The sequence below is a fragment of the Talpa occidentalis genome, unplaced genomic scaffold (assembly GCF_014898055.3).
Source record: "Talpa occidentalis isolate TD23 unplaced genomic scaffold, MPIMG_talOcc4v2.1 talOcc4.17, whole genome shotgun sequence".
Lineage (NCBI taxonomy): Eukaryota > Metazoa > Chordata > Mammalia > Eulipotyphla > Talpidae > Talpa > Talpa occidentalis.
The window spans coordinates 56,911,819-56,934,447 of record NW_023601754.1 but is presented as its reverse complement, the minus strand read 5'-3'; the positions used below and the strand labels follow the sequence as shown (position 1 = coordinate 56,934,447).

The 22,629-nt window shown below is 54.3% G+C and overlaps 2 protein-coding genes across 6 annotated transcripts; one reads left to right on the top strand and one right to left on the bottom strand.

Annotated features, from left to right (window-relative positions):
- Window positions 1–2,702: 2,702 nt before the first annotated feature.
- Window positions 2,703–10,339, bottom strand: PLAAT5 (phospholipase A and acyltransferase 5). 2 transcript variants are annotated; one of them, XM_037517779.2, is made up of 6 exons: window positions 10,128–10,339; window positions 9,359–9,449; window positions 8,022–8,127; window positions 7,084–7,192; window positions 5,640–5,902; window positions 2,703–4,626 (listed from the first exon to the last, which is right to left on the bottom strand). In XM_037517779.2, exons 1-6 carry the CDS (start codon window positions 10,210–10,212, stop codon window positions 4,558–4,560), a joined length of 723 nt encoding a protein of 240 aa, XP_037373676.1. In that variant the 5' UTR covers window positions 10,213–10,339; the 3' UTR covers window positions 2,703–4,557. The 2 variants fall into 2 exon arrangements, with proteins under 2 accessions (XP_037373676.1, XP_037373675.1); XM_037517778.2 differs by having other exon boundaries at window positions 4,588–5,128.
- Window positions 10,340–12,266: 1,927 nt separating this feature from the next.
- On the top strand, window positions 12,267–20,700 carry LGALS12 (galectin 12). Of its 4 annotated transcripts, none has more exons than XM_037517770.2 (9): window positions 12,267–12,652; window positions 14,911–14,999; window positions 15,093–15,306; window positions 16,068–16,187; window positions 16,715–16,753; window positions 17,329–17,355; window positions 17,742–17,830; window positions 18,350–18,500; window positions 18,912–20,700. In XM_037517770.2, the coding sequence occupies exons 1-9, from the start codon at window positions 12,584–12,586 to the stop codon at window positions 19,056–19,058; spliced, it is 945 nt and encodes a 314-aa protein (XP_037373667.1). In that variant the 5' UTR covers window positions 12,267–12,583; the 3' UTR covers window positions 19,059–20,700. The 4 variants fall into 4 exon arrangements, with proteins under 4 accessions (XP_037373667.1, XP_037373666.1, XP_037373668.1 ...); XM_037517769.2 differs by having other exon boundaries at window positions 14,851–14,999; XM_037517771.2 differs by lacking the exon at window positions 12,267–12,652 and adding an exon at window positions 12,664–14,154.
- The last annotated feature ends 1,929 nt before the right edge of the window (window positions 20,701–22,629 follow it).

Genomic DNA, 22,629 nt, shown 5'->3' with positions numbered 1-22,629 from the left:
TATCAGAGAAGACCAGAAAATATATTCACCAAATTACTTTTTTTTTTAAATGGTTAGTTTTCAGCACAGAACTTACAGTAAACATAGTAAAAAGTGTTCACACCCTTCTTTGCAAGGTTCAAGAAAGTTGAAGCAAGGAATATGTAAATTGCCAAAATAGTATAAGATGTAAATTAGAGCAGAAATAAATGAAGTAGAAGTCAGACCAACAGTTCAAAAGATCAATGAAGCTACAAGTTGGTTCTTTGAAAAAAATAAACAAAATAGACACACGCCTAGCTAGACTCCCTAAGAACAAATGGGAGAAACTCTAATGAGTAGAATCAGAAATGAAAAAGAAGTTACTACAGACACCTGAGCAGTACTGAGGATCACAACAGACTGCTATGATTACTATCTTTATGCCAACAAATGGTAAAATTGGGTAGTAGTGACCAGTTCTTAGAAGCGTACAACCTTCCAAGACTGAATCAGGAAGAAATAAAAATCCTGAAAGACCTAGGAAGTTGAAACAGTAATTAAAAGCTTCCCCCAAAACAAAAGCCCAGGATCAGTTGGTTTTACTAGTGAGTCCTCCCAAACCTGCAGAGAGCCCCAACAGGCAATGCGGCGATTTCTCCATCAATTGCTCCATCTCTCGGTAAATACGGCGCCATCTGCCTGAAGGCTCTGACTCATGAGACCTACTCTGTTGGAAAATGCTTCAAAGAGGCCAGCGCCTTTCCCTGGCCCTTCCAGTTTCCCTCTCTATGAGGTGGAATGAAGAAGAAAGCCACCATTTTGTAGAAGGTGGACAAACTCTCAACAGGGAAGACCAGATCAAAGGATCCTTAGAAGGATGGACGAAGGTGTCCCCCAGGATTGTTTTTGTAATCTGATCAGTTAATGAACAGTAACTGCTTTCCAATCGAAATGTGAAAAATAAGTAAATACAGACACAGAACATGTCTGTGTGTCACATGCAGCATTTTTTCCCCCCCAGCTCAGAGTAAGATGACTTTTGGTTCATCGGAGCATAAAAAACAGTTTCTGGAACCAAACAGACTTTTGTTTGTGTTCTACTAGCAACAGGGTCAGCTCACCTATGCAAACAAAGGAGGGCTTGGAGAAAATGATATTGGGGGAGCTTGGAAAATAAAAAGGGGACCTGAAGGACCAGGTCCCAGGGAGGCAGGGAGGAGGGCATTTCTGGAACTGAGCAGCAGGAATCCAGAGTATCTAAAACAGCTCAGCCCCAACAAGATCTTCAGCCTGGATCTTCTGCCAAGTTTCAAATTGTCAGCAGAGACTTGTTTGCACAGAATGAGCCTCCAGCAACCCCAATGTTTCCCATCCCTGCCTCCCTCACCACGAATGATTAACCCAAAGGGCAGAGACACCCCATTAAGACAGGTCAGTCTAGTTCTAGTTCATCCACAAGTCAGGGATAAATGGCACGGGTTCTTTCTTCTCTGCATAAACACTCTTCCCTCATTTCTGCCCACAGGAGACTAAGATATTTGGAGGAAGCTAATATGAGGGGAGCAACTTTGTCTTTCATGCACTCGAGCCTCACACAGGCTGCTATAACATTTACTCAGCACTCTGTTCCTGCCCAGTTTTGCCTCTTGCTGCTCTTCATATGTCTATGGAAGAACATTCCAAACTACCTTGCAATTCTGATCCCACCCATCAATCAGGCAGCCCAGCCTGGTGGCGCTGCCTTCTCTGACCATCTGGCAGAGGCTGTGCACTTCCAGGTGACATTTTTTTAGTACTTTTATCTATATAAGTTAAAAGCTACCTTCTGTCTGTATGTTAAAAACATCACAAAAAACTCCTGCATGGATTGCACTAAATTTGAATTTTATTTTGGGGGTGGCCTGATGTAAACAATAAACCCATCAGAGGCCCACAATGATCTCTGGGCTGTGGCTCTGTAAGAGCAGCAGGGTCAGAGCCCACAAGTAAGCAAACGTCAGAGAAATCCATGTGATTTCAAACATAACTGAAATATAACCTCATGCGGAGAGACCCAGACACAAATTATCTGATTTAGGGGTTTCTCACAAGGATGAAGCCTGGAAGTGAACCCAGGTGGAGAAGCATAAGAAACTGATTTATTAAAGAAATGCAATGATTTCCCTGAGAAACACTACTCGTTTATAGAAATGGGTAGAAAATGTAAAAATGAAAGAGCTGGTATTTAGTAAAAAAGAAACATAGGGTCGGAAAATTACTGCTGAGGCAAAGAAGAAAATGATCAGGCATTCTTGAAAAAGAGAAGCCTTTTTTGCTTACATTAGATATTTTGGTCTAAACCAGAAGACTCTGTAGATAATGCAAAGAGAAAGGCTCTATTTCAAAATAATGCTACAACATCATCAACTATGCACCCACAAGGCCTGGGTATCTAGCAGTGTTATATGTTCTATTTTGATGCAAAGTAAGATCTTTTCAAGTAAGAACTGATATTTTCTCTGGCCCCAACTACACACACACACCCCACTTTTCATTTAATTTCTTCACTTAAGATGCCAGGGCCTCCACTTACACTTATGATCTCAGCATAATTATTCAATGTCCCCTTTTCACAATCAAAACTGCCTCCACTTTTGATAGGCAAACAATACACTAGCAGAAAGAGAAATGATGAAAACAGTATCATTTGAGATCACAGCAAAAAGTCTAAAATATCTAGGAATAAATTTAGCCAAAGAAGTGAAGGAGCTGTACAGGTTTGGGTTTCTTTACATTTTTATTTTTTCAGATGTAGGATTTGTAAAGGTTTTATCGCCTTCTGGAGGTTGTCTCTTTTTTTACCCTCCCCCATCATTGTTTATTAATATCTACCAATTTTAATAAGTATAGTCATCTACTATGTAAGTGTCCAATATCTGTCTTTGTCATTCCGGCTTTGCTTTATTGCACGTAAGTCCCCTGAACTTCTTCCATTTTGCTGTAAATGGCATCATTTCGCCTTTCCTTGTGACTGAATAGAATTCCATTGTGTGGATGCGCCACATCATCTTGATCCAACCACCTACTGGCAGACACTTGGGATGTTTCTAAGGCCTCACTCTTATAGTGTTGCAATAAATGCTGTAGCGCATGTAGGTTTTTGAGTGGGTATCTTCTTTGGAGAGGTGCCCAAGAGTGGGATTTCATTTTCAGTTTCTTAAGGTAAATCCAGATTGTTTTCTACAATGGCTGTACCAGTTTCCATTCTCACTAACAGTGGAATAGGGTTCCCCTTTCCCTGCATCCTCCCACCTTTGTTGTTGGGGTCTTTTAATCTGTGCTACTCGACCAAGTGTGAGATGATGTGTCCTTGTGGTTTTGACCTGTGTGTACAGGTTTCTAATAACACTTTTGGAACTGCCCCATCCCTCCCCCCATCTGCAGTGGAAGGAACTGCCCCACCCACCCCCATCTGCAGTGCGAAGTATGTTCTGGCTCTCAGATGGGCAATGGCTGTCCAGGAGGTGGCCTCCACCCTACACTCCACTGTGACAGCGTCTCACTGACCTCTTCTCATTCCTGACCACTGCTTGTGGGTTCAGGCAAAGGTGAGGGGAGCCAGGGCTTGCACTTGGTCGACACTGAAAATGTTTGTTGAATGAACAAATGAACATAAGCCCTGATGTGTTCCTGGTGGTCTCTACCTCCCTGGGTTCAAACTGGAAAGTCGCCAGAGGAGTGTGTCCCTGTCTGAAAGGTAAGCAGTGGAGGGAGGAGACCTTTGTGAGGCAGTTACCAAACACTCACTGGCAATGGGGATCGGTGTTGTTCTGGCTATAGATGAACATGGCCTGTGAGTTCAAAGTCATCTTCAGACCAAAGGGATCATTAATACATAACAGAGGTGGTTGAAAGTGAAGTGAGAAATCTAGATCATATAATGAATCGAGAAACTGAAGGGAGAAGTACTAGGGACTGTTTCTGTGGGTGATGGGAGTTACTTGGGGAAGCAGGGGGAGGGGTGAGGGCATCCACTAACTACCAGCACCCAGAACTCCCACACAAAGCAGACAGACCCCTCAGGAAAGGCAGACGGAAAACCATCAAAGACACACCCCGATTCCCACGTCCAGGAAACAGCTGGGGAGTCCAGTTTGAATCACCCAGGAAAGGATGAGGAGGGGAAAATGAAGTTTCATGTGTAGGTCTATTTTCTCCAAACAGGAGAGAGGCTCTTGGGAGACCCTAAGATCTTATGTGAGATGCTTTGGGGGCTCTATCCTGCTCTCTTCCACACTCCTCCTGCCTCCCAAGCAATGAGAGCCCTTGGGTGACTTCTGTTCGTCCTGGCACTACCCATCTGCAGCCGTAATCTCAGGCCTCCCACCGTGACATTCTTCAAACACAAGGATCACTCCCTCCTCTCCCTCAGGGGCTGACCATATTGTTTTAAGAATTCAACTGAAATCGGTGACTATAAAAAATTCAAATTTTCTAGTATTTATAAAGTAGAAAAGCAAAATAACTGGTCTTGCTGATTATGCTTTAACTTGGGGCTGCTTTAACTTGATGCATAACTTTAAAAAGAAAGTATTTCTTGGGCGAGATGTTCCTAGGTTAAGGCGCAGCTGGCCTGAACAGTTGCAGGCTTCCGTGGACGCCTCCTCCTTGAGTCCCTCTGTGGGCCTAAAAGCACAGGACCAGGGTGAGTGGGGATCAGGCATCAAGACAAAAAGAACTTCTGAAAAAAGCTCCACATCACTGGGAACACTGATGCCGACGCTGCTGGTGGGGTCTAGCCTGTGAAACACGCAAGGCCCCTTCCCAAAGAGAAAATAAAGCTAAACAAGCCTGTGAAATGTTTAGCACCTACCACACACGCACAATAGAGTGGGATATTCCCACGGAGAATCCACAAGTCTGTGGTCACATATATGGGATGTATTTCCAGAAGGGTAATTGGATGCATTCTAGACTCTTCCAGAAGCTCATAATTTTCTTACATGGGGCCATTGAGAGGAGAAGGCAAGGGGTGGGCAGACAGTTCTCTTTGCTGGGGTCAACAGCGCTTCCTCTGCCTGGACTTGCGGGGGCTTCAGGTGGTCAGGGCTTTGGGCCTGATGCTGTCCACCACGGCAGAAATCACGGCGCCCGCGGCCTTGGCGCCTTCCAGCAGGGCCTGCTCTACCTGCAAGGCAGGCCAGCCACGGGTGCTCAGTGTCCCTCCTCGGCTTGCACCGCCATCCCCCTCCCTCACCACTCCCTGTCGGGGAAGGGCCTGGAGTCTGTTCTGTGAGAAGCAGCAGCCGCTGCTACCCTCCTCTGCAAAGGCAGGAGAGCCCGAGAAAGTGGAGCAGCCTGAGTGGCCGAAGGGTCTGCCTGGGGCTCCGGGAGAGGTCACCGAGACCCTACATACCGGCAATCTGGGGGGGGGGGGAAGATGGGGGGGCACTCAGTGGACAGTCAAGGCTGAATTAGTGTCAGAATCAGCCCTTGGGCTCGTTCTGAGAAAACCTCCTTAGGCGATTTGGTCCCAGTGGGGGCCTCATGGGGGATAAAGACCCGGACCTAGCAGGCAGATCCTGGGACACACCCCTGCTGTGAGGGATCCCCCCTCATCAAGCCCCCCCTTGCATACGGGGCGCCTGTGAGCTGCAGCCCGGCTCTCCGGTGCGGGAGGTGGGGACACCGGGCCTCACCTGCTGGCTGCGGGACACGCCGTAGCGGAGGCCGGTGACGAAGTGCTCGCAGTTGCCCTCGATCAGGTTGTACTGCACCATCTTGTTGACCATGTTCTTCGTGCGCTGGATGATGGTGTCCACGGGCAGCGGCAGGTACGTCCTGTCCAGCTTGTTGTTGACTTTCCACGAGCAGCCGTGCAGCACGTCCTCCAGGCGGCTGTACCTGACCACCGCGCGGTTGCTGAACACCGACGTGATGCTGCCCGCCAGGAACTCCTCGCCTGCGGCCAAGGAAAGCGCGGGTGGGGGAGGGGGAGGCGCAGTGGGCGCACCCGGAGCCGGTGGAGGGCCTGGCCACTGGCTCGGCTTCTCTTGGAGTCTGGGTTTCCTCCAAAGGCAGGACAGGGCATGGGGTGTCGGAGTCACTGAATCGCCCAGAACCAAATGCACCGAGAAGGCTCCTCCCTGTGCGCATCCCACAGCAAGGGCCTGTTTGTGAACCTCCAGGAGCCCCCTAGGTCGTGGCCGGACTCGGTTCTGCACTCTGCTGACCCCGCCAAGTCCTGGAACTGGGGTCTTGTCTTCCTAACCAGACACCAGGGCCATCTTCACTGTCTTCACAAAGCCTGACCAGCACCCCTTGGGGGGAGTGGCAGTTCCTGGGAGAGGAGCTCTCTGGGGACTCCCCCAGCAGGGGCACCTGCTCAGGGAGGCAGGCCCATGGGCTCCAGAGGGTGCCCACCCCCTCCCACCAGCTTCCACCCCAGCCACTTGCTTTCCCTGCTCAAATATCAGAGTGTTCATCAAAACACACTTGGGGGTTGTTTGAAAACAGGGTTCCACTGCTTTGAAACTAGAAACGTTTTGAGAGCTGCTGTATTCAGTCCTTAGAGGAGACAGGGGTGGGAGAGAGCCAGGAACCCGGCCGGGGCCAGGACTGCGTTTCTGCCACCGCCACAGAGCTGGGCAAGGTGAGGCCTCGCCCTTTGGACACTGTCTGCAAGCAGACCTGTCCCCGGAGCTCTGTTTCGGGGGGTGAAGAATAGCTGCCGAGTACACAGACGCAGCAGGCATGCAGCTGCCAGGACAGAGGCGGCAGAATTCACTTTAAGAGAAAAATCTGATGGGGAAGGAGGGACCAAAGCTCTCTTTGTTGAAACAAGGGGCGAGGGTGTCTGGGCACAGTGAGGTGGAGATGAATGGGGTGAGGCGTGGCCCCTCTGTGGGATCCTCAGAAACAGAGAAGGACACTGAGCTGTTGTCAGTACAGAATGGACCTCAGGCCACTACATTTGTACTTCGAGAGAAAGGGCGGCTGGGGTCAGGGAACCCGGGGACTCTACCCTTAGACCGTGGGGTAAATTAGGGTCAGGAAGGCCGGGGTGCTTCACAGCTCAGGCAGCAGCACTCTCTGCTGTGCTGACTCCAATCATCCCCACGGCGACAAGGGGTCCACACTCACTTGGGGGAGCCAGGTGGACCACACAGTCGTCCTCCACATAGATGGCCCAGTGCTCATAGCCAATTCGAAAAATCTCAATCAGGTCTCCGGGTTGGGGTGCTGGTTTGCTCTGTAACAGATTTAGAAACAGCAGCAAGGTAAAGACACTGACGCCCCAGGGACTCGAGACACCTGGTTGGGGGATCAGCAACAGACTGGAAAAATCTCCCCTCTCACCAGGGACCCAGGAGCCTCCCCCCATCCTCTGCCTCTCCCCACTCCCGCCAGGAGCCTCCTCTTCCTCCTCCCTCCACTCTGAGCATAAAAACCACTGAGGCCAACTGGAAATGACCCAAGTGCCCATGAATAGGTGATGGATGAACAGTGGAATGTCCACTCAACGGGCTACTGTTCAGTATCGAAAAAGAATGCACTGTGTGCAACATGTCACATGCATAGAACACAAAGTAACTACATGGAAATAGGTAAAAGGAGATGGACCTCCCCCAAAAGCAAATACAATGTGATTCCATGTATATGAACTTCTAGAAAATGCAAACTAGTAAATGGAGGCAAAACACATCAGCTGTTATCTGGGGGTGGGGGGTGGAAAAGGGAGAGATTGAAAAGGAGAGCAAAGGAGGATTCGCAAATGAAGTCCTATTGGTTATCCTGGTTGGGTGATGGGTTTGTGGGTGTGCGCTTATGTCAAGACCTATCAGATCATCTGTTCTAAATTTGTGCAATTTATTATATGCCAATTATAAGGGTGTTATACCTCAATCAAGTTCAATAAATGGCTCCAAAAATCGTGTTTTAAACATTAAAGAAGCATAAGCAACATCCCAATCAGTGTGCGGTTCAACTTGCCACATGGTCTAAATAAAGTAAATCACAGGATATAGAGAAGTCCCCAGGGAGGCTAAAGATATGCAGTCTAAGAATTCTGGGGTACCCACCTCCGCAGCCTGCTTTACTGACTTGCCGGCCCCCTCAGGCTTGGGTGTTGCATCGCACTCTCCTTTCTCATTGGCTGTGGTCTCCAGGGTAGCAGCTGGCTTCTCCCTAGGAGAATTGTGCAATCAGGACACAACTAACACTCTTGCACAATTGCTGGAAATCCGTATTACTCCAGACTGGGAATCTATGATAACTTTCAGTTCTGAAATTCTAGGAAACCTCTCCCCACAAGCTTGTTTCTGTGACACCATTAGCTGTCATATAAAATAACTGTTGAGGGACCTCCCTAGTGGCACAGGGGTTAAAGACACAGTGCTATCAAGCTATCAGCATGAGTTCAATCCCTAGCCAGGGAGGTGACCCACTTGGCACAGCAGACCTCTCCTGTCTCCCCGCTGCTCCCCTCAGCAGTGTATTTCAGTCGATCTGCCTGTTCTGCTCCCCACTTTCTCTGGTGAATCCTCTCTTACCCCTTACCCCTCTTGCCTACATCCCAGTTCTTGTGTGTATAAGTAAATAAATCTTTAAAAATAAAATAACCATTGAATGGTTTTCTGGCAATTGTTTAAAATGCTCATGGTAGCAATGACTAGTTTCCAGGGTTGGGGGGCAATTTATTGGTTTTGCTAACAATCTTTCCTATATGGTATCAAAGTGATATTTGTATGCAGCTTTTTTTTTTTTTATAATAGTGACAGTACAAAATGACTTACAATGAAATGCAATCAGTCCCTGCCCCTTCCCTTCTGCCACAGTCCTTTCCCAGCCCTGCTGCTCCCCTTGGTATCTTGAACTGCCTCTTCCAATAATTAGCTCCACATTTCTGGAAAATCATGTTAAGCCGCAAGAAGACTGCTCAGGTCTGCAAGCAATGGGAGAGAGAAGGGCCTATTCTGTCCCGTGAAAGAAAATGCCATGGGCGAGGCGTGCTTCTGGTGCAGAGCCAACAGGAATGCATCGGGGCCATGAAGATGTGGGCTTGAGTCCTGGCTCTGACACTTGCTGTCCAGCCTTGAGCTAGTAAGTTCCCAGGGGTCTGAGCCTCAGCTTAATGATCTGTAAGCTAGAGGTGATAATATCTAGAGCACAGAGTTATCAAGAGGGGGGCTTCCCCGTGCCACTCCCTTCTCTGGTCCTAGGGCTACAACCCACAGCCACACAGCCCTCCCACCCCCAACCCCCTCTGGCCCAGGCCTTGTTACTAGCAGGCCCACACCCGCCTTCAGCAAACTGGTTGGTGGTGGGCTGGTTGGCACAGAAACACCTCAAGATTTGTTTTTCAGACCTGCCAGCAGAGGCAGTGATGAAGACCGACCTGTCCCCACAGGAATCTTACCCCTGCTGGGCGCTTCTGCCCTGCTCAGTCGGGCCCTGCGGAGGCTGCTTGGGTGAGAACTGGGCCAGCGCCTGCGATGCCTCGGAGTCTTCTAATTGAAGGAGGGAGGAATATTATTTTAACCTCAATTGCCTGCCATGGAGGATGAACCCCATGCCAGGAGAGTCTGAGCGAGCACCTTGACTGCCATACCCAGGTGGGTGAGCTCTAGCCTGGGCAGGTGGTTCCGGAAAGCCTGCAATGCAGGCTCCGTCAAGGGGTTGTGGGACCTGCTTAGAGAAGGCTCAGTTCCTTGGAGACTTTGGGATTCCCCTGCACAGCTGGGGAGGATGAAGTCAGAGTTGCCTCTGTTCTGGAGGAGAGAAACCTTGGGGCTGAGGCTTCCTCAGAGGCAGAGCCTTCTCAGCTCCCTCCCGGTGGGGGAGGCCATTGCTCCTGTAGGCCCTGGAGGGTGGACACCAGACACTGCCGCTGGGCGCCTGGCTCGCCTAGACTCGCGGCAAGCGATCATTTCCATCATTTCGGAAACGTGCGCTCATTCCCAACAACCATCGCCTGCTCGTCACATATCTACGACCCAGAGCCTTAGAGGCATCTATGGCGACTTTCCGGGGATCAGGCGGTGGGGTGCCCGGGAGAACTATTCAGAAGGACTCCAGGCCAGGACGTGGTGGCTTGATGGGGAGGGGCTCCATTCCTGGGGCGACCGTAGGGTGGGGGGGGAATAGTTGAATGTCAAGGAGGGGTTGGTGGTTGTCCGCCCACTTACCCGCCGTCCTCAAGGAGAGGCGGAAGCGGGGTAACCTCGCAAGGCGGAGCCCGCCCTCCCCCGTGGCGCCGGGGCTCAGACCCATGGGCTGCTGCGGTGGCCCCGCGGGTCCAGGCCTCTCAGAGGACAGCGCCGGCCAGTGCCCAGGTGGCGCAGCCTCAGGTCAGCGGAGCCGCGGGGTGGAGGTCCAGGCGGCAGCGCTGTGAGGAGCTACTGGGGGGGAGCGAGGAGGCGCGAGGAGGGGAAGCCGGGGCACGGGGCCAACGGCAGGTGCGTGAGGCCAGAGGCGCGCGGGGTGACCGGCCCCGCAGAGGGTGACCAGCGGCTGAGCACGTCCAGTGAACAGAGGGGTGCTTGAAGGTCCAGGAACCGGGGGGCCTGTGGGGGAGAATACTGGGAGAGGAGGCGTAGGGGATTCACCTGGAATGGAAGGGAACGCAGAACCGGACGCGCGAAGGCCAGGGGGTGGCACCTGACTCGCGGAGACCTGAATGTGATGGAGCGGACCGACGTGGACCCGACGGACAAATGACATCTGGAGAGTGGCCGAGGCCAGAAGAGTTAAAATCGTGAGGCAGGAGTTAAAATCGTGAGGGATTTTTGGGCCTCCCTGGTGGGGAGACCACAGCCACTGCAGCAGGAGTTGGATCCCTGGCCGGCCAGGGAGCTACCCACAGGGTGCAACCCACAGGGTGCAACAGACCTCTCCTGTCTCGCCGGCTGCTCCCCTCGGCAGTGCATTTCATCTGCCTGTTCTGCTCCCCACTCTGTCCCTGGTGAATCCTTTCACCCCCCCCCCACCTCTGGCCTGTACCCCAGCTCTTGTGTGCATAAATAAAATAAATCTTAAAAAAAATCGTGAGGGATTATTGTAAGAATTCTTGTTGACGTAAGTTCCACCAGCGCTGGGTACTGTCCTACTTAACTTTTCCAGGTGAATGCAAGCAAAGTAGTATGCATGACGTTTTCACTGCCACAGATCACTAGGAAGGTTGAGGCCTTTGCATATATCAATTAAGTCACCCAGTCTAAAACATTTTGTTATGGCAGCCAGAGCAAACTAAAATATCCTCCCTCCAGGCAGGAACTGAGGCTGGGATGGGAGTGGGGCACAGGGGCCATGGCTTATGGCCACATGGTTGGAGGCTGGGACCAGGGCCCAGATGGGCTCCATGGACCTGCCCAACCGGTTTCTCCACCTTTGTTTTCTCCTCCCACTGTGTGTATAGATTATTCTTTCTGAACACACCTCTGGTCAGATTTCCCCACATAAAGCACCTTCAGCAGCCCAGTCCCAACTACCCAGCAAGATCTCAACAAACTCCGGTCTCCTGGCCCCAAGCTGTACCAGCCAGGACCCAAGTCAGAGCTTCTCAAACATCAACTGGCAGCAGAATCGCCCAGAGCTCCCCAGGCACTGCCAGCAGAGCTTCCTCTTCAATGGGCCTGGGGTGGGGCCCCCAAATTTGAATTCCTGATGAACTTTCAGGGATGCTGATGCTGACCTGGAGAGGCCTCTCCCCAGACCCATTAGTCTCCCCCCCATCAAAGGACAGCTCACTGCCCCCCCCCCCCCCCCAGGGCCAGGCACTGGAGCCTCTGCCCGCCTGGTCTTGCCAGGGATTCCCTGCTGCCAAGTCTGACACTGTGTTCAGAGTTGATGAGATCTCCCAACTAAGGATAAAGTTGACAGGTTGTGCTACTTTTTAAAGGGGAAGCCTTACTGGAATTTGAAGCAGAACTGCATCGACTCTAGTGCAAGCTCATGGGGAAGCTTGGTAAACATGCAGATGTCTGGATCACCCCCAGATACAGACCTCTCTGGAGACCCTCTGATGTGGCATCCCCTGGCATGTACAGATGTGCGAAGGGAGCCCAGAGGAGGGGAGTGACACGTCCCAGAGTACATAGAGCCCAGGCAGGGGAGAACCAGGTCTTTGTGGGTGCCGCTGTGTGCCCCCCACCCCCACCCACTGCCTTTGTCCTTTTGCTCTCCTCTCTCCCTCCCTTTTCTCCTTTCCACCCCACTTTTTGTGACCCCCACTGGGCCCTGGCATTTGCCACTGAAGCTGAAATGGAGTCCCCAGGGAGACTATAAAACTTGCAAAAGCTAGAAGAGTGGGGGAAGAGGCAGGGGAATAAGGGAAGGAGAAAACCTCTGTGGGGAGCAGAGGAGGAGCCTGAGGCGCACTCAGCAGTGAATGGGAGGCTGTGGCCAGGTCAGTGGCTGCCGGTGGGTGGGGAGCCTCCAGGAACCTGAGGTGTGGGGCCAGGGGTCTCTGCCCACCCACCCCTGCTGCCTTCGGCGTTAGGACCCTGCAGGGCACAGGTAGCACTATCAGCTGGGAGAGCTGTGCCGGGCACTTAGGATCCGGTTGGGAGAGGTGAGTCAGTCCAGAGGGGGCAGGGCCCCTGGAACCAGGATCTGCAGCCTGAGTTGAGGTGAGCCACTGCCCATGGCACCTGGAGAAAAGCTGGATCCTCTTCCAGACCCCTTCATCCTGCAGCCGCCTGCCTTCCACCCGGTGAGCCGCCCCTTCCACCGGGAACCACCTAGGTCTCAGAGCTCTTCCCTTCCAGCTGGCCCAGACCCCACGTGGGAGTGGAGAGGGCCTCAGCCTAGCGCCTTCTTTCCCTAGCACCTGAAGATCTGAGTTGAGCTGAGCATCTGAACTTGGCAAGTGGCCGATGGGCATCTGGGTGGATGACTCTTAGGCTCGCAGGGTCCTTGCATTTTAAAAGTAGAGCCTGGAGACCCAGCCCCTGCTTAATGAAGGGTGATTCAGAGGCTTGAGGGGGGCTATGGCACTGGGGGAGACAGTGATGACTTAGGAAGGGCCATCTGCTCTCCCAGGAGAGCTGGTTACAGCACAGTTCTTGTCAGGCCTGGTGCCTGGAGATGGGAGAGGCTGAAGTTCTGAGCTAGGACCGGGGCTCTCCCTCACCTCCCTGGGTGCCTGAGTGCTGAAGACCAGCCTCGGCAAAATGCCGTGTCAGGAGTCCCTGAAAGGATGAGACGGAGTCAGCGAGAAAACTTAAGGGCTAAGGGGAAGGGGATGAGGTAGTGAAGAGACACTGACACTTGATGAGGTGCAAGTATCTTCTGCTGAGGGACTCAGCAGATCTTTATTAATTTTTTGCAAGCAGTGAGATGACATCATCATATGCACAGAAGCAAAGCAGAAACAATCAGTACGTTCTTTTCCCATAGACTTTTGGCTGCTACACGCTCTCAGCAAGAAGGCAACCTTCAAGGTTAATAGATAAAAAACTAAGCCTTACACTGAAATTCATTATTTCAGTTCAGACAGTTACCTAGGACAGTTGATAGCCGTTGGTACATTCCTATCAGCTAAAGCCTAAGCATCAAAAGATTCTTCTTATTCGCATGGCCTTCAGCTGGAGACCAGCTGCTTTCTGGTTATCAGCTAACAGGGTTTTCTACCTAGAAGCTTTTTAACACAATTAACTTCATTTAAAAACTTTCCTAAGAAACTTCTAAAAAAAGCAAAAGAAGGATTTACTATAATTGTTGTGCTGGATTGCTTGCCAGGCATGTTCATGTATAACAATTATTTCCCATTGTCAGGCAGGCCAAATTTACAGTGAGTAATTTTTGAGCAGGTATTTCTTTGTGCCATTTACTTACAGTATTCTGTACATATAATTTATTACCCAATGTACTTTCCGAGACTTTTTTCTTATGTGACCAAGAACAAAAAAACAAAGAGATGCTTATAGGTCATAGATTAATCTTCAGCCCCACGGTGTGAGGCTCTTTGAGCTTCAGCCCCACAGTGTGAGGCCCTTTTTCTTAGCTGCTTGCCAGTGTCTTATCTGGCTGTGGCAGCAAGGCCCCCCACCCCAGCACCTGAGTAATGGGAGAAGCAGCCGCCCCATTTGCAGCCGCTTCTTGCTCTGCAGGCTGCAATCTCCCAGCAGAGGGTAGCACTGCGGGGGCTCAGCTCTTCCTAGGTGGCTTGGGCTACTGAAAGCTGCTGGAATTTGGAGATCCAGGAAGCCTGAGGTACTGCCCAGCGCGCACCTGCTCACGGCCCACACCCACTCTGCTACACCTGCTCAGAACCCTCTGGCACTCAGCTGCGCTGAGCCTACAGAGGACGGGTGTGGCCTCCCCACATTAACAGCCCCGGTTTCCCGGCAAGGACCCGGCAGACCAGACAGTGGAGTGTTCTGGAGCATGGGAGGGAAGGAACAAGTCAGACACCAAAGTCCATGATGGAGAAGGTGTCAGAGATGCCAGAGCCTTGAAAGTCAAGCTAGATTTCATAGAGTGGAGGGAGAGTGGGGCTCAACCCCACCAGGTAGGGAGCTGTGCAGCATGTATTGTGTGGGGTGCCTGGCAGCTTCGTGGGAAAGGTGAGGCTGAAGGCAAGCTGGGCCACGGCTGCGCGTCCCCCAGGCATGTGCACGAGGGCTGCTCTCCAGGCCCAGCTTGTCCATCCTCCGCCTCCCGGGTCCCAGGTTCTGACCAATAAATGGCCCTCAGGAAGCCTTCTGGAGGTTGGGGTGGCACCCTGTGGACACAGAGACTCACTGGGGACACGGTTGCACCCTTGGAGCTGGGAGAGAGGCTGAGCTGGTGACCCGGGCTCAGGGACGGGGATGGAACATTTCAAGGAAAATGAATTTCTTTCCCGATAGGACATTTTTTATTTCAGGCACAAGAACTGAGTTTTCTTCTTCTCTTCCCTCCCCCCAGCCCCAGCCTGGGGTCCTGACCCTTTTCCACCCGTGTGGGGGCGGCTTTCTCCCCATCCAGGTGGTTCCCTATGTCACGACAATCTTCGGTGGCCTGCGTGCCGGCAAGATGGTCCTGCTCCAGGGAGAGGTGCCTCTGGATGCACGCAGGTAAAGGGCACCCCGGGGGGCTGGTGCTCAGCCGAGGCACCCCACTGGGGGCTCTGAGCGGAGGTGCCCATGGAAGGCCTCCCCTCCCGCCAGGTTCCAGGTGGACTTCCAGTGCGGCTGCAGCCAGCACCCCCGGCCGGACATCGCCTTCCACTTCAACCCTCGCTTCCACACCACCAAGCCCCACGTCATCTGCAACACCCTGCGCGGTGGGCGCTGGCAGGCCGAGACCCGGTGGCCGCGCCTGGCCCTGCAGAGAGGAGCCGGCTTCCTCACCCTCTTTCTCTTTGGAGACGAGGATGTGAAGGTGTGTGGGAAGGAAGGGTCGGTGCCTCAGCTGCGCCCTCCCGCCTCCTCCAAATACACCCCGTCACCGTGTTGAGGGGCAGGAGCGGAAAGTCCAGCACAGAAGGGGTCAAGGGGCCGCCAAGCCCAGTTCCAAGCGGCCCTGGGCCTGCGTGCCCTGGTACACACGGCGGCACGAAAGCTGTCTGGTGGCGGGGCCTGGAGGGGCCAAGAGCTCTTGGCGGGGCCGAGCACCCGTAAAGTGCTTGGCACTGTTCTGGCATCAGCTCAGGGGTCCCCACGAGCACCCAGGAGGCGGGCGCTTCATTCTCCCCTTCTGACAGCTGAGGGCCAGAGGACAGGGAGCGAGAACTTGGCCTCTGTTGTGAATTCCTGCCAGAGAGATGACAAAGGGTCTTCAGACTTCTGGGCGGGGACAGGCTTGGTGGAGCTGCCAGGAGGGAGGGGCGGTGGGGTAGGGGCTCACACAGCCACCTGAGCCTGGCCCCCTCCCCTGGGATGGGGGTGCAATGGGGAGGTCTGCTGAGGATGAGAGACACGTGGGGTGCTGTGTCAGGGTCAGCGAGGGCACTGGGGGGTTCCTCAGTTCCAAGACCAGGTCTGTAAAATTGGGAAGGTCACTTTAGCCCCCCCAAGCCTATAAACCATACCTGCCTCCACAGTGGGTGAGAGTTAAAGGGGAGAACTCCAGGCAGGGGGCCAACCCCCCCGGGGGTCCTGAGCTCAGTGCTTCAGCCCTGCTGAGCCGCCCCCGTCTCTCAGGTGAGTGTGAACGGAAAACACTTTCTCCACTTCCGCTACCGGCTCCCGCTGTCGCGGGTGGACACCCTGGGCATATCCGGCGACGTCTCCGTGAAGGCCGTTGCATTCCTGAACAGCAACGTGAGTTCCCGGCCCAGGCCTGTGTGGCTGCGGCCTCGGATTGCCCTGATGCCTGGACAGGCCCTGGGGCCCCTCCTGCCCAGACACGCCAGTTACAGCCCAGCGAGAGGGGGCCCATCAAGCCGTCAGAAATAGTGGGGTGAGGGGATGAGGAGACACCAGACGCAGCCCGGGAGCCTCAGCAGGAGTCTGTACTGGGGAGCATTCTGGGTAAGCAGAGGAGCCAGGCTGGGCCGGTGACTGGGAGACGTGGAAGGCGGGGCCCAGAGAGTCCAGCTGGCCCTACCACTCCCACCTGGGGAGCTCATTAAAAATGCAGATTTCTGGAGCCCACGGCAGAGATTCTGACTCAGTGTGACTGAAGTGGGACCGAGGCTTCCACATGTCAGAATGTCAGGCTTAAGAACCTCCTACAAGGCTCATGGGCAGGGTGAGGGGCCCTCCCTGGCGCAGACAGGCCTGAGTGAGCAGCTCTCCAGCTGGCAGAGACCCTGAGTCCTGCTCGTTGCCTTTTCTCTTCCCAACAGCCCTTTGTGGAGGGCGGCAGTGAGTACCCTGCTGGACACGTGAGTCTCCTGAGAGCAAGACTGGCCCTTGGGGTGGAGCCACAGCTGAGCCGGGGTCCCTACCACCACCACCATGTGGCCACCCTCCTGGGTGTGGCTCACCTGCACCAGCTGCTCCTCCTTTCCACCATGGATACAGCTGGCTGGGCCTCAGGCCCTAAGGAAGACAGCTAAGACAGCTGGGATGCTGGCTGCGAGGAGTGGGCAGGACCCCAATATTCCGATCAATGACCCTTTTAGTGGGAGCTCTCAATCCCCAGGTGGGCAACCCTGTAAGGCAGTGAGCTGGCCAGGCAGGCCTGCTGGGTAGAGGGGGGATGGGACCCCATGCTGGCCCCAAGCCTCCTAGTGGGTTAATGACAGACCCCCTGTCGAGCTCCCCCCATCTTCCAGGGCTGGTGTTCCTCAGAATGCAAGAGGGCCCCACTGGGGGCTCCAGTGACCCACCTGTGTTATTTCTAAGAGGGATGAATCCCAAATGTCCCCAATTTCTAGTAACAACAATAGTATTAAGGGGTGCTGGCTCACAGGACAAACGCCAAGTGGCCCCTGGACCCTCTTTCTTTCCCTGACAGCCTTTCCTGTCCGAGAGCCCGTGGCTGGTGAGTGACCCTCATCCTGCCCTATCAGGGCTGGGAGGGCCAGGGAGGGGGAGGGGGGGTGCAGCGCCACCTGGCGGGTAAGGCCCTGGGCAGCAGGGCTTCCCCTTCCTCCAGGCAAACTGCGGGCCGCCTCTGGGCTGAGGCTCCGGCTCCATTCGGCCTTTTCTCCATTTACTCTGCACTGTGAGCTGATGTGTTTCTGTGCCCAGCCCGGGGCCAGCCCAAGCAGCGGTCAATCATCCCAGCTTCCAGCTGGTGGGGAGCAGCCATCATAGCCTGGGTGCAGCGATGGGGGACACAGGGGCCCGCCTGGGGAATGAGGGGGGTGGGGGGTCCTCCCTGGCCCCTTGAGAGTGGCCTTCTCAGTCATCTCCCTGTTCCTCCAGGAGGCGCCCTGCTCCCGTGCTCTTCCCCGGGGGCTCTGGCCAGGGCAGACCATCACCGTGCGGGGCCTGGTCTTGCCAGAGCCTAAGGAGTAAGTGTCCAGGTGGACGGGAGAAGCCTGCGTGTGCAGGCGGCGGCTTCGTATACATGTTTATTATACGCTGTTCTGTTATTCCAAGAGGCTTAGCTCTTTCTCCTCCCACCACATATTTAATCCCCACTTTACACAGTGGAGCCTCAGAGAAGTAGACAGAGCCTGTGAGAGCCAGGCTGGGACTGGGGGCTCAGGTGGCCTGCAGAGCCCCAGCAGCCCCACCTCGGGGAACGTCTCCCCACAGAACACCCGGCCAAGCCCAGCACGGGGCAGGTCCCAGCGGGGGCCTCGGGACGGGCCCTTTGCAGGTGCCACTGCCACCCCAGAGGACGCTGCCAGGGCAGCACGGTGCCTGGCTTAGCAATCAGGAGGCTGAAGCAAGGCTGGGGCTGGGAAGCGGACGGGGAGGGCACAGGAGCTCAGTGGAAGCTGCTGACTCCTCCCACAGGGGGCGCCCAAGCTCTGTTCCCCAAACCTCCAGCCCCTGTGGCTGACGCCCTGTCCTCCCCTCTGCAGTTTCACCCTGAGCCTGCGGGACGAGGCCGCCCACGTTCCTGTGACCCTCAGGGCTTCCTTCGCGGACAGAACTCTGGCCTGGGTCTCGCCCTGGGGACGGAGGCAGCTGATCTTGGCCCCCTTCCTCTTCTACCCCCAGCGGTTCTTTGAGGTGGGTCAACCCCATGACCTGCCCCTGGGGTGGCGGTGGGTGGAGCACAGGGCTGCAGCCCCGTCCCGGACACCAGGGGCACGTCCCAGGCGCCCGACAGAGGCTGGGAGTCATGCCTGGGGCGGGGGTCCTGCACCCAGAAGCCCAGCTTTAATTAATCTGGGCGCACCCCGCATCCGCTTACTGAAAAGCCCTCATGTCGCTCCAGCTTGAAGCCAGGGCTGAAGACCCTCCTCCCGAGGGGAGCAAACCCTGCTCTAGCAGGTAACCCTGAGGCCAGGGCTGGGAGGACCCTGGCCGGAGACCAGACGCCCCTGGTCCTGTTCTTTGCAATGCTGGGGCCCTGTGCCCCCTGAGGGGAGGAGGGGCCCCTGAGAGGGCATGAGGCAGCGTCCTTTTCCTCCGTCCCAGGTGCTGCTGCTGTGCCAGGAGGGAGGGCTGCAGCTGGCGCTCAACGGGCAGGGCGTGGGGGCCACCAGCCTGGGCCAGCAGGCCCTGGAGCGGCTGCGGGAGCTCCGCATCAGTGGCAGCGTCCGGCTCTACTGTGTCCACTGCTGAGCGGGACCCATGGGCCTGGCCAGAGAAGAGGGGGGCCAGCCTGCTCCCAGCATGGGCCCCCTCCTCCTCCCTATCACACTAAACTGTGTCCCCACCATGCCAAGCAGGGCTGCTCCTGGAACCAGGAACCTGAGGCTGCGGGGGCCCTGGCACCCCAGCTCTGCTCCCCACCCTCTGCCACTCCCCCCTGCAGCCCAGGATGGGGTTCCATCTTCCTCCTGGCCTCGGCAAGGACACAGGCTTTCTAGCCTAACACAGACGCCCCAGTACAGTGGCTCAAAGGGTGTAGACACTCAGGTCATCCTCACCTAACAGTTCTGAGGAGAATGGCCGAGAACAGCAGGCCGGTCTGCTCCTGGGGGACCCCAGGGTGGACCTGGTCATCGTCTCACTGCAGCTCAGCACCATCTGTGGCTGAAGCTCAGTCACCTCCATATCTAGGTGTCCCTCTCTGAGAAATAGGACGTGGACAAGGTGCTTCTGATTTCACTATCCCCAGGCCCGAGGCGGGACCATGAGCTCACACCCACATGTACTGCTCAGAGGGAGGCCAGAGACCGATGGGGAAGGGATCCCAACACTGACTTTGGGGGGCTGGAGGTGGCCCCCCGGGATGACCAGGTGCCTGGGTGCACATCTACGGCCATGAAGGAGAGCGCAAGGATCTTGGTGGGGAGCTGCACTCCCTGTGCTAATATCCTCATCCCATAAGGAAGGAGACTCAGCACAGAGAGGCTAAGTGAAAGGGGACCCAGCACCAAGGGACACTGCAAGGCGAGAGAAAAAACAATTTAATAATTACTAATTACATATATTATATGTAATGACATGTCTTGTATACTGTATAGAGCAGTACACGCATGTATTACATAATAAAATCTACCACATGGCATCACATGTATAAATTTATATTTTTAATACTTGTATTAAATACTAATAATAGAAAAAATAAAACCGAATACACCAGCCATCCCAGTAGAGGAGATTTTGTGCTGTTGAGAAACATCCTTCTATGCTGTTGGCAAAAATCTCATGTAAAGATGGCAAGAGAGGATTGTTTCCTTCTGACGTTTATCCAGTGTGCGCTGGTATTTATTTAGTTTGTGCATTTATCCCCCGCCGCATCCCCCTCCACCCAGGAGCCATACGTGGGGGTCCCACCCACCACACAGGTGAATCGTGGGAGCGGGTTGTGGTTCCACAGCGGAGTCTGCCCCCACAGGGGATGCCCAGGACCATCTCTCCAGAGTGCGGGGCCCTGGAGGGCTGAGCCCTCTGTGGAATGGGGCAATGTGAAATGTAGGGGACCACACAAGGCCTAACCTTGAGCCATCTCAGGAGGACAATTTAGGACTGTGGGAAAATTCCAGTCAAAACAGTAGAGGCTGGTTCCCGTCAGAAAAATAAGGTGTATGTACCCTTTGCACCTGGGCCCTGGGATGTGGTGAAACACTGCTGCTTGGAACTGCCTGTTTCTGCTGCTGTACTCCGCTTGCTCTGGCGCTGTACACTCCTGGATGCGGTTTTTGGATTTAAGAACCCTTATCACCCCCGGTTGGGGCTGCTCCCTCCGAGAAGGACAGTCCCTGGCCAGCTAATAAAAGCTTCTTCGTGGGCCTCCCTGGTGGCGCAGCAGTTGAGCTCTGGGCTGAGAAGCTGCCTGCAGCCTCTGCAGGGCCAGTTCGATCCCCGGCCACCGGCGAGGGTCCCACATGGCGCGTAGACCTCTCCTGCCGCCCGCTGCTCCCCTCAGCAGTGTCCTTCGGTCCTTCTGCCTGCTCTGCTCCCCGCTCTGGCTGTGGTGAATTCTCTCACCCTCCCGCACTTCTGACTGTACCCAGTGCTTGCATAAATTAAAAAAAAAAAAAAAGCTTCTTCTAAGTCTGATCCAGACTCGGGTCTGTGTCTAGGGGAGTCTCTACAACTCCCTCCACCCTGCACCAACCCAAGCGCTGGGGTTTCCTGGCTGAAGCAGGTCACTGAGCTGGAGTCCTGGGCCCTGTGAAGAGAACCGGCCCAGATAGGACAGAACTGGCTGTGCCAACAGCGCGGGGCCATCGGGCACGACTCCTGGTCATTGGCAGATTAAGTTACCAAGAAAAACAAGGGTGTGAAGGCTTTGTGTTATAGAATCGAATCGCGGGAATGAATGGGCATTTTTAGGCCTTTGTCCCTGACAGAGAATAGCATTCTCCGCTCTCTCCTCACCCACAGCAGCCGCATATCTGACACACAGGAAAATCTTGCTGACTTCCCCAGAGTAGAGATTGCTTCATAAACATGCTCTGATCATGATCCAGTCAAACAAGAAGCCGCTGACTGCAGCCATGACAGTCGGGAGGGTTAGTGAGGGGCATGCCCGCGCCAAGACCCAGGCTCCCCAAGGGTGTAGGCCTGCCCATCATGGGCTGGCAAGCTGTGTCAGCTCTGAGGGAATGCCACAATCCCATAGGGTGAAACCCAAGATCTCTCACCTCTGACACCAAATGTGTATGAGTGTTTCCCTGGCACTGTATGTGCCCACGTGCTCTTGGGCCCAGAGCCTGGTGTCGCTGCTGAGTGCGGTGAGCTGGGCCCTTGGACACAGAGCCGACCGGGAGCAACGCAGGAGCCACCACTCAGGGCCTGTCAGCGTGTGGGCTGCCTCGGGCCGGGCTTCTGGGCCAGACCCATTACCTGGTGGGGTCAATAAGTTGTCCCTTAGTAGTTCTTTCTGGTATCCCTCAGCTTCCAGTACATTCTTCTTATTAGCTGCAGACTGGGATATGCTGTGTTCTGGGGATTAAAGGATCAGACTTTTATAACTTTAAGGTTGTGAGCAAAGTAAGTGTCACCTCCCCCAGGGCTGGAGTTGTGGTGGTGGCGATGGACCTCCCTGGAGGATGACTGGATCCTGAGGGCCCGTCTCTGGGGAAGGTTGCAGGTGGCAGTGGAGCCGGTGAGGATGCTGGAGTGGAAGTGTTAGGGGGGAAAAGGATGTCCTAAGCTAATTCCATGCAGGCTTTGTGGACTCCACCCCCACCCCAGGCCAAAGCCATCAGGACATTGGGAAAGACAAATCCCGTCACCACCAAAGGAAAGGTTGCTGGAACCTGAGGGTGGAGTTAAGCAGCCAGGTTTGGTATAAAACCAGACACATGGGCTTTGGGGGGCTTCCTTTTGGCTCTCCGCCAGCTTTCGGCTCGCTGACAGCTCTGAGAGTGCCATTGGGTTTCCAGGTCGGCGGATCGGGTAGGACGCATTTAAGACTTTATTTCCCTATTTTCTCCCTGAGTTGTACATTTCCTCATTTCGCCTTCCCTTGAAAATAAACCTTTTATTAACCTTTTGTGTGTGTCTGCAGTGGAGCATTAATAAGTCCTTTTTAAGCGCGCAGGTGGGGACCCACAGCCAGGCAACCCGGTTTATATCGGGGCTGCCCTGTAACAGAAGGACCCGGGGTGGGGCTTGCCATTCTGAGCCCACAGCTGAGGCAAGCAGACAGCCGGCCCATTTCAAGGAAGGAGAGTTTCCAGAAATCAAACCTGGACCAGCTTGGCCCGTTCACTTTGGGCCATAAAGTAACAGCAGC